Here is a 9,866-nt window from a genome sequence, read left to right on the forward strand (position 1 = left end):
TGAGGAATTGCCCCGGTGGGAGTCCCTCGTCTTCTACTAATGACTCATACGGTATGAGTGCCACATCTCGGTACAGATCTTCTAGTGTCTACAAGTCGGCTTTCCGCCATTCCGTGAGCGAAAGAGATGTGAGTACCATGGACCCGCTAGGAGATCCTTCTAGTGGTATTGCAGGCGCGTAGGGAACAATATTTCTAGTAGTATATAGACACCTGCGATAGCATTTGTATGCCTCTGTTAATAGAAGCGGCGCTGGCGGCGCAGCTTTAGTGGCAGGGTGGAAGAGCCTGACTATTTGCTCTAGAGATTACGGCGGCTGCGTGGTCGCCTTGTCTTCGCTGCCCCTATCCATGAGCCAGAGGGGTATCCACTGCAATTGGGCAGCCAAATAGTAGTGTTCAAAAAAAGGCGCAGCAAGGCCTTCCTGGTCAGTTGGCAAACATAGTTTCGCTAGTGCCATTCTATGTCGGGCGTTTCACCAGAGAAAGTCCCTGAATTATTTAGTGAGTGTAGCAAAGAAGGTTGCTGGAACATATAGACGATTTAGAAAAGGGGGTGGTGATGAACAGAGTGTCTGAGTTAAACAGACCACTCTTACCCAGTCCAAAGATCAGGGCTTGATCCATCACCGTTATTTATCTCACTGCCCCATCCCAGCTCAGAAACTGGCTATATGCAAATCAGTCTGTCCCTGGCCCAGTGCATCATGGGAACAGGGCAGACTAAACTACCAAGCCAATTCTTCACCAGAAAGGAGACAAGCTACCGGGGACCGGTTTCTGGCATTTCAGCCTTCTTCGGCCCGGCTTGCTTGAATCCTGATGGAGCAGTGAGAAAGGGACTCATGTCTGAGTATACCCTGCCACACCTATAGTGGCCAAAAACGATTTAGAAAAGGGGGTGGTGATGAACAGAGTGTCTGAGTTAAACAGACCACTCTTACCCAGTCCAAAGATCAGGGCTTGATCCATCACCGTTATTTATCTCACTGCCCCATCCCAGCTCAGAACCTGGCTATATGCAAATCAGTCTGTCCCTGGCCCAGTGCATCATGGGAACAGGGCAGACTAAACTACCAAGCCAATTCTTCACCAGAAAGGAGACAAGCTACCGGGGACCGGTTTCTGGCATTTCAGCCTTCTTCGGCCCGGCTTGCTTGAATCCTGATGGAGCAGTGAGAAAGGGACTCATGTCTGAGTATACCCTGCCACACCTATAGTGGCCAAAAACGATTTAGAAAAGGGGGTGGTGATGAACAGAGTGTCTGAGTTAAACAGACCACTCTTACCCAGTCCAAAGACCAGGGCTTGATCCATCACCGTTATTTATCTCACTGCCCCATCCCAGCTCAGAACCTGGCTATATGCAAATCAGTCTGTCCCTGGCCCAGTGCATCATGGGAACAGGGCAGACTAAACTACCAAGCCAATTCTTCACCAGAAAGGAGACAAGCTACCGGGGACCGGTTTCTGGCATTTCAGCCTTCTTCGGCCCGGCTTGCTTGAATCCTGATGGAGCAGTGAGAAAGGGACTCATGTCTGAGTATACCCTGCCACACCTATAGTGGCCAAAAACGATTTAGAAAAGGGGGTGGTGATGAACAGAGTGTCTGAGTTAAACAGACCACTCTTACCCAGTCCAAAGATCAGGGCTTGATCCATCACCGTTATTTATCTCACTGCCCCATCCCAGCTCAGAACCTGGCTATATGCAAATCAGTCTGTCCCTGGCCCAGTGCATCATGGGAACAGGGCAGACTAAACTACCAAGCCAATTCTTCACCAGAAAGGAGACAAGCTACCGGGGACCGGTTTCTGGCATTTCAGCCTTCTTCGGCCCGGCTTGCTTGAATCCTGATGGAGCAGTGAGAAAGGGACTCATGTCTGAGTATACCCTGCCACACCTATAGTGGCCAAAAACGATTTAGAAAAGGGGGTGGTGATGAACAGAGTGTCTGAGTTAAACAGACCACTCTTACCCAGTCCAAAGATCAGGGCTTGATCCATCACCGTTATTTATCTCACTGCCCCATCCCAGCTCAGAACCTGGCTATATGCAAATCAGTCTGTCCCTGGCCCAGTGCATCATGGGAACAGGGCAGACTAAACTACCAAGCCAATTCTTCACCAGAAAGGAGACAAGCTACCGGGGACCGGTTTCTGGCATTTCAGCCTTCTTCGGCCCGGCTTGCTTGAATCCTGATGGAGCAGTGAGAAAGGGACTCATGTCTGAGTATACCCTGCCACACCTATAGTGGCCAAAAACGATTTAGAAAAGGGGGTGGTGATGAACAGAGTGTCTGAGTTAAACAGACCACTCTTACCCAGTCCAAAGATCAGGGCTTGATCCATCACCGTTATTTATCTCACTGCCCCATCCCAGCTCAGAACATGGCTATATGCAAATCAGTCTGTCCCTGGCCCAGTGCATCATGGGAACAGGGCAGACTAAACTACCAAGCCAATTCTTCACCAGAAAGGAGACAAGCTACCGGGGACCGGTTTCTGGCATTTCAGCCTTCTTCGGCCCGGCTTGCTTGAATCCTGATGGAGCAGTGAGAAAGGGACTCATGTCTGAGTATACCCTGCCACACCTATAGTGGCCAAAAACGATTTAGAAAATACATATAGAGGCAAATTAGCGAAATAGTATTGGAGACGGGGAAGGATTACCATCTCGGCCAACGCTACCCTGCCAGTGGCCTTCACTGGAAGTGTGTTCCAGAATCGCATCTGCGACCTGATTGCTGTTAAGGCCCTCCCCAGGTTTCCGTCAAACAAGTCTTTCGGCTGGCGATATATTTGGATCCCTAGGTAGTGGTAGGTGCACTCTCTCCATTGTACCCCTGTACCATTCAAGTGTATCTTGAGTCGCAGCCTCCCTCACTGAATGCTTAGATGCAGGATTTGCCAGCATTCACTCGTAGTCCTGAGATGGCAGCAAAGTCTTGCAATAGGTGTGCTAGTTGAACAGTTATGTTTTCTATGTCCTTCACATAGACCAGTAGGTCATCTGCATAAAGCGACACTTGGTGTATTGCATCCCCCAGAGGTATACCATCCCCCAGTGTTGTACGTATCGCTGCCGCTAGGGGCTCTATTGGGAACAGGAGGGGGCATATGGGGCACCCCTGCCTAGTACCTCTGCGCACCGGTATCGCATTGGATATGTGCGGCCCCAGTCGCACCTAGACCGTTGGATTTTTGTCTCTAAGTTGGCGCTTCACTACAGTGTAGTTGCTTCTGCATCACTGCACAAGTGCTGTGTAATCTAGGAACAGCATGACCTGGCTGCCGCTCACTTTAAGGCTTTCTAGCTTTCTGGTTTCACGCAGCACTACATCCCTGTCCCTAAAGTTTAGGAGTTTAAAGAGGAACGGGCGCGGTCTGGCTCCCGGCTGGGGCTTCTGTGCCAGCACGCGGTGTGTCCTCTCCACTGTGAACTGTGGCGACAATGTTCCCTGGGGTACTATGTCTCGTAACCAGTGCTCAACATATTGTTCCCGATTCCTTTCCTCTTCTCCCTCCGGGAGACCTACCACGCAAATGTTATTGCACCGGGAGCGCCCTTCTCCATCCTCTACTTTATCTTCCAGTGCATGCATGCGATCCATCATGTCTTGCAGGGCAGCGGCATGGCTTTGGGTGACAGATTGAAGGTCCTTAAGTGTCTGGCTGTGGAGGGTGACTTTCTCGGCCAGTTTGCGGTGTTGTGCGTGTAGCAGGGTGAAATCCAAGGTGACCTTATCGATCTGTGTTTCCAGGGAGGTTCTGGTAGCGCCGTACCAATCCTCTCCACGGCTGCAAGCACCGAATCCATTTTGGCTGCCAGGGCGCGGTCGGCGTCTCCGTCTCCACTTCCTCCCTTACATGTCAACAAATCAAAGTGGGCTAAATGCCTCATTGTAGCGGCCTCGAATTTTTATTCAGCTTCATATAGCAAGATTGGATTTAACAATTTCCATAACCCATGGTACTGGGTATAATGGATATCAGACAGTAGGTTACTTATTTATTTTCTATTTCAAAATATTTGAGAGATTTTCTTATGTCACTACAGAGAATTGTGGTTCATACATAAGTAGTACATGGAGCATCCAAGGTATCAATTGTTCATCAATACAGGAAATACCATCAAATCTGTATTAAAGTGCACAGATCAAACAATAAAATTGTGTAGTAAGCACATATTTATATAGGTAAGTATGCTGAAATATTGTTTTGGTCATGTAATTCGAGATCTAGTGCGGATTCACTCCCTATTGAACAAAAGTAGAGAAAAACAAAACAGAGAAATAAGAGGCAATGGATAGGAAAAAAAAGAAGAACGATCCCAATTCACTTGAGCCCACCAATGGCGCTATATATGCATCTATGAGGACTATGGGGTTGGTGTGACTATATAAGATGTACATAAGTACATGCCACAGTACTTTCTTTCTTGCTCTGGTTACTGGCCTAGTTTGAAGGCCGACACAACGCATTGTGGGTACCCTTTTTAGGTCTCGCCTACGCAGTGCGCATGCGCTTAATAGGAAAAAGACCTTTAGCCATTGATTCCCTTTTTCTGCCAAAAACGTGCATGTGTTGCATTGCTTTGAATGGCAACGCGTGCACGTTTGGCGCTTCCCTTGTGGTAGCGAGCTTTAAAACCATATGTAATTAACAGATGGTTCCTGCTCGCTCCCGCAAGGGAAACAGGCACAGGCCCCCTCCTCTCTCCCCTCCTGCCTCCTCTCGGGTGGGCACGGTCTTTCACGCAGCCTCTTGGGCCCAGCAGCCCCACAGCGCTCCTTGCGCCTCTCTCCCATCTTTATTTCCCATCTCACTCACTACCGCTTCTACCGCCTCTCTTGGTCTCCCATTTTCTCTCTGTGTTTTAGCCACTTCCTTGTTCCCTCTCACGGGCATTATTGTGGCCTCAGCATTTACTTTGGCTATAATATTCCTAAACACCTAACAGTCCGTGGCTTTCCTTGCACTCTTGCCTCGCATACATTCCCATCATTTCCATCACCTCACTCTCTCTGACGCTCACCTCCTCGTCCCATTCCCTATTCCGGCACTCCACATCCATCATCCAAAAGATCCAAAAGATATGATCGAGCAAACAAAGAGGAGAAACCACACATCAGAACTAGCTGCACGGATCAATGCCATAATCTGAGTACTGTGAGAGCTCTGTCCAAGGTCTCGAAATGGTACTTCAATCACCAATTTAGAACGAGGGTAATACAACTGCCTTTGTTTATAGCGCTTTGAAGCCAACAGCTAAAAGTGCTTTTTCCAGGTTTGTGCTCATATTTAACACCATTTGCTTTCTCGTGGCAAACAAGAATGGTAACGAGAATAGTAGCTTACCTGGTGGTTAGACTAAATTGTGCATCATTGTAATCTTACCATGCAGACAGGCTTCTTCCATGCACAAGATACCGGGGACCCAGTCCATCCTTTTTATGTATTCTTTATATATGCTTGTTTACCCCCAATGATCTGTTTGTAGGCAGGTGTCAAGAGACGTGCAAAAAAATTGTTTTATCACAAATTAAAAAAGGCGGCAATATGAATCAGTTCCTGTGTCCATTGATGCTAATTGGTTTTAAAGTTGTCTTGATTTTACCTTCCAGTTCTAATAGTTTTAAGCACTGATTTTTCACAGAAATAATGTCTATTATTTTACAGCCTTAGCTATTTACCAATAGAGCTGAGACGTTGCAAGGCTGGAATTAAACCAGCAAGGATCCTGCTACGAACCGAATGCATAATTTCCCCCCGATATGTTTTGGGGGTGACGGGAACGAAAGCCAGTGGTTACACTATTAAAATGCAGATTGCAGGGAAAGAGCTGAATCTAAACAAATGCACCAGGGATTGCAGTTTGTAATTTTCAGGAATAGTCAATTGGATGATGCGCGTTTCCCAGTAGTACACTGAACATATTTATTCAAGCCTCGCTAGTGGGCACATTTGATGTACAGCATGGGGAGCCCCTCTCCTGATAGAGCAGTCGTAGCCTCACCACCTGTGGTCGACTCCCATGTTTACAGCCCCTAAGCAATTCCGAGAGTGTTAACGCAGGCTGAGTGATGAGTGGGTCCTGCGGAGGCATGAGCTGTGGGAGGAATGCTTTTCAAATAGGATCCTGCAACTTAATCTGACGGGGCATGACTACTATTGCCACTTCTCCAGTGCCCGGCACAGGCAGTGGCACTTTTACAGCACATCGGTGAGTCAACTGAATGCATGTCCGAGCTAAGAACTTCCCGGCGCATCCCCTAACCATTTTGTCAAAGTTTGTGCTCACAATTGAGACCATTTGCTTGCTCTTGGCAAAACAAGGACTGAAGTCATCTATTATAGGGAAACAGTGCACACCAAACTGTTACAAATAGTGTCTGCATACCTTATTCTGCAGTCTTTGTTCTGTGTTTCAACTTGGTCCTGATCCTCCCGCCGGCCCACCTGTTCCCCCGTTTCTTACTTCCTTTTTTTCGATGCCCACGATCGCTTCGGGGGCACTGCCGCCCGCACCAACCCTCATCCTCTCTGGGGCAACGTAGCCCGCCCCGACCACCGCGTGGCTCGTGAGCCTCCCGAGTCCCACCCAATGCTTTAATTGGGAAAAAATAGTGCAGGTACTCTTAAAATGAGCTATGAGTGTAGCAAGTGGGCGGGGCTAGAGGCGGGGCTAAGGACAAGACATATAAGACACTTCTACTATGTGGCCGAATACTTTATTATGTATCTTGAGTGGGCACTCACAGAAACAAGCAGCAATGCTCACACAAAACATTTCAAGAATGTCCTTTAAAATACCTCCCTAGTGTCTGGATTCTCTCCCTCTTTCACTCGCTTTTCTCACACACAAACATGCGCACACAAGCAGGCAAACACCCAGACACAAGCAGACAGACACTCCCACAAAAGACTCAGGTGGGATAAAAGCCATTTTACACCCCTTATCTCTCCATGGCTTTCTTAATTCTTAATTGCAGCTATTGCTGCTGTCAGCAGGATGCCTGGATTCAAATGTGTGCACAAATACACACCATGGTGTGAATGTGATTGACAGCGCAGGGCCTGAATGGACCCTGCTCTGTCAAACACAGCGTGGTGGTGACCACCGGACATTATGCAGATGAGCCCTGCTGAATTGTTTAGAGGTGGCTCAGCTTGGGATAGAGACGCTTTGGCTGCCAGACAGCCTCGTTCGTGCGTGTGACCCAAAGCAACAATGAGCCTACCTTTGAGGAGTACTGATACTCTCCTTGGCAGTAGAGAAGTGCCGGTACTCAGAGCGGTAAAAATGAGAAGTGCCAGTACTCAGTACCGGTGAGTACAGTGGCGTCACTAGGGTTGGTGTCACCCAGTGCAGTAACTCATGGTGTCACCCCCTGCTATTTAATACGCCAAGAAACATGAGGTGTACAAATGTGGATTTGTCTTGTGCAAACCTCTGGTAATTTAATGCCACTCAATAAATGCTGCAAGATTATCAGTATGAATGTATTTGTTTTAAAAAAATCCACTTACTACTGCAAAATCAACTGTTGCACAAAATAAGGCATGGTGCCGAGGATAGTCTTTATTTTTACATTTGCATAGCAGGTGACACATTCTGTCACAAAGCATTGATAAGTTGCGTACATGCTAGTAAAATAAAGGGAGACGTCCATTAAATGTTCCGTTTCCTTTCATATTTTATGTGGGTCGCAAAGTGTGCTCTGCAAGTCAGTCACTTTGACATCTTGTTTTTTTAATCTGAATGTGCTGAAGTGCGAGTGGGTGCTGTTGGGATAGGATTTCCTGTGAACTATCAGGATTGTTTAAGGGGTGATGACAGTACATATGATGGATGAGGATGAAAATGCTCTCTTGAGGGGGGCTCAGTACTTCAATACTGTTCTGTTTTATTGAAAGCCTGTGGAAACAGTGGCGGAGCTGTGGGGGTGTCGGCAAGGGCAACTTGCCCAAAGTACGTTTAAAAAAAAGTATTCTCGCTCGTCGTCTGGCGCTAAACCGGCACCATCCCTCCTGACCTCCCCCTTGTGTCACCCCATGTAATGGTGTCACCCGGTGCGGTCCGCATCCCCCGCACCCTCCTAGTGATGCCACTGGGTGAGTACTGGCCCATTTAAAGCACTGGTCCCACCCCTTCAAATCCTCGTGCTGTGAGCTTATGCCCCAGCTGTCCCCGCCTGCTGCTGCCGGGTGTGGACGGCGACTTGCAACTGTACCAGGGGCTCCACACTGTCTCCCTTGAGCCGCCCATGGGACTCGCCAAGAAACGTGGAAAAGCATTGGCATGGCCAATAGGTCTCGCCTTTGGGACCTTATAAGTGCTTACCATGCAACAGTTGATGTTGTTGCACCAAGGATATTGTGCTGCATAACTAAACACTTATAAGGTCCCAAAGGCGAGACCTGTTGGCTATGACAATGCTTGTTTCATTAATGCAGCCAGGACTTGCCAGAAGCTACCCTAGTTACATGTAGTGTAATGAAAATCAGGCAGTTGGGAGGAGAAGAGAAAATGCTGTCTAAAAAAGTATTAAGAACAATGCAAAAGCTAATGTTCTTTTCTGTGGGAGCCGTTTGTTCGGTGCAACAGATCTGGCATCGAAGTTGAGTTTTGAAATCAATATTTTACAGCGTTTGTTTTATGTTAAAAATCAGCAGTTATCGTGCATGGAGTGTTGCTCTCGGCCCCAAGCAAATTTTTGGCATTCTAAGGGCAACATTTCTGCTGACTTAGCAGCAGGATCTCTTTATTAAATGAATGATTTACCCTGCTCAGCACTATAGGTCCAGTTACATAACTAAGAGAATATTGTTTTACTTAAGTTTTGGGCTGAACTGTTTAAATGTAACACAGATCATGACGTATTATGCTTGTGTATGCCATATTTGTATTTAGATTTCTGTAATTTTTTTTTGGGTCCCTTCAGGTTGACTGTTCAAACTGTGACCCCGAACTCCTTTCCCTGATGCTGGATGCCAAGCTAACAGTGAAGTGTGTCTCCACTGCCTTTTATCCTCACCTTATTGATCACCTGTTGGCTAAGCAGAACGAGGGCCTTTGGAACGTGGAAGAGATAGCTCAGCAGCTGCATGCCACAGGATGCATTGCAGAGGCAGGCTCTCTCATGATGTCCTACAGAGGGACGCATCCAGCATTGAGAACCTTCAGCGCTGCCCTCTCAACAATTAAACAATGGCTCTGAGAAGCCGGACTCAGATTTCAGATTTAGAATTTAAAACAGGTGCCTAAATTATGCATTATGTTTAATATTGACTTATGTTCATGTGCTAGTTTAATATTTTACTAAGGTCCCTCCATATGTGTAACAAAAATGTTGCAGATCTGCCATTTTCTGTTTTGAGTTCCTAATCATAATGGTAAAGTGTTGTGATAAAGTACCATGGATATTACAGAAAGGTGTATCAGTTCTGCTGATTGTCTCCCAAGCCTTGCAGTACATATGTACTAATCAGTCCTATATGTGCAAGTGTAATAATATGAATGTACCAAATAAAACCTATTGAAAACATTTATATGGTGTTTCTGAAGTTTGTTTTCGCTTCTTGTTTTTTAAAAAAGATTTTCAATGTTCTCATTCTTTCTTAAAACATCCTAGAAGTGATTCAGTTGTTTCAGGCTTGTTGAAACCCACACTTTACATGCAATAAAATAATATTCAATAATTAATATGCTACCTTTAAGTTGTAAATGATAGCCACGGACCACGTCAGATAGAGAATGTGAAATCCTTTAAAAATAATTAATTTGAAAAAAAAAGAATGTGAAATCCTTTTATGAAGATCAAGTGAAACCGAAACCCCATCCTCTATAGGGAGTGGTGCAGA

The 9,866-nt window shown here is 46.6% G+C and overlaps 1 protein-coding gene across 1 annotated transcript in view; it reads left to right on the top strand.

The window, feature by feature from the left end:
* LOC147707147 (NBAS subunit of NRZ tethering complex-like) overlaps positions 1 to 9,553 on the top strand; it is a 782,701-nt gene extending 773,148 nt beyond the window's left edge. The window contains exon 10 of the mRNA XM_086925629.1: positions 8,948 to 9,553. Coding sequence (XP_086781755.1) covers positions 8,948 to 9,223 — 276 coding nt within the window. The 3' untranslated portion in view covers positions 9,224 to 9,553. The remainder of the gene's footprint in view (positions 1 to 8,947) is intronic.
* The last annotated feature ends 313 nt before the right edge of the window (positions 9,554 to 9,866 follow it).

The sequence above is a fragment of the Lissotriton vulgaris genome, chromosome 6 (assembly GCF_964263255.1).
Source record: "Lissotriton vulgaris chromosome 6, aLisVul1.2, whole genome shotgun sequence".
Lineage (NCBI taxonomy): Eukaryota > Metazoa > Chordata > Amphibia > Caudata > Salamandridae > Lissotriton > Lissotriton vulgaris.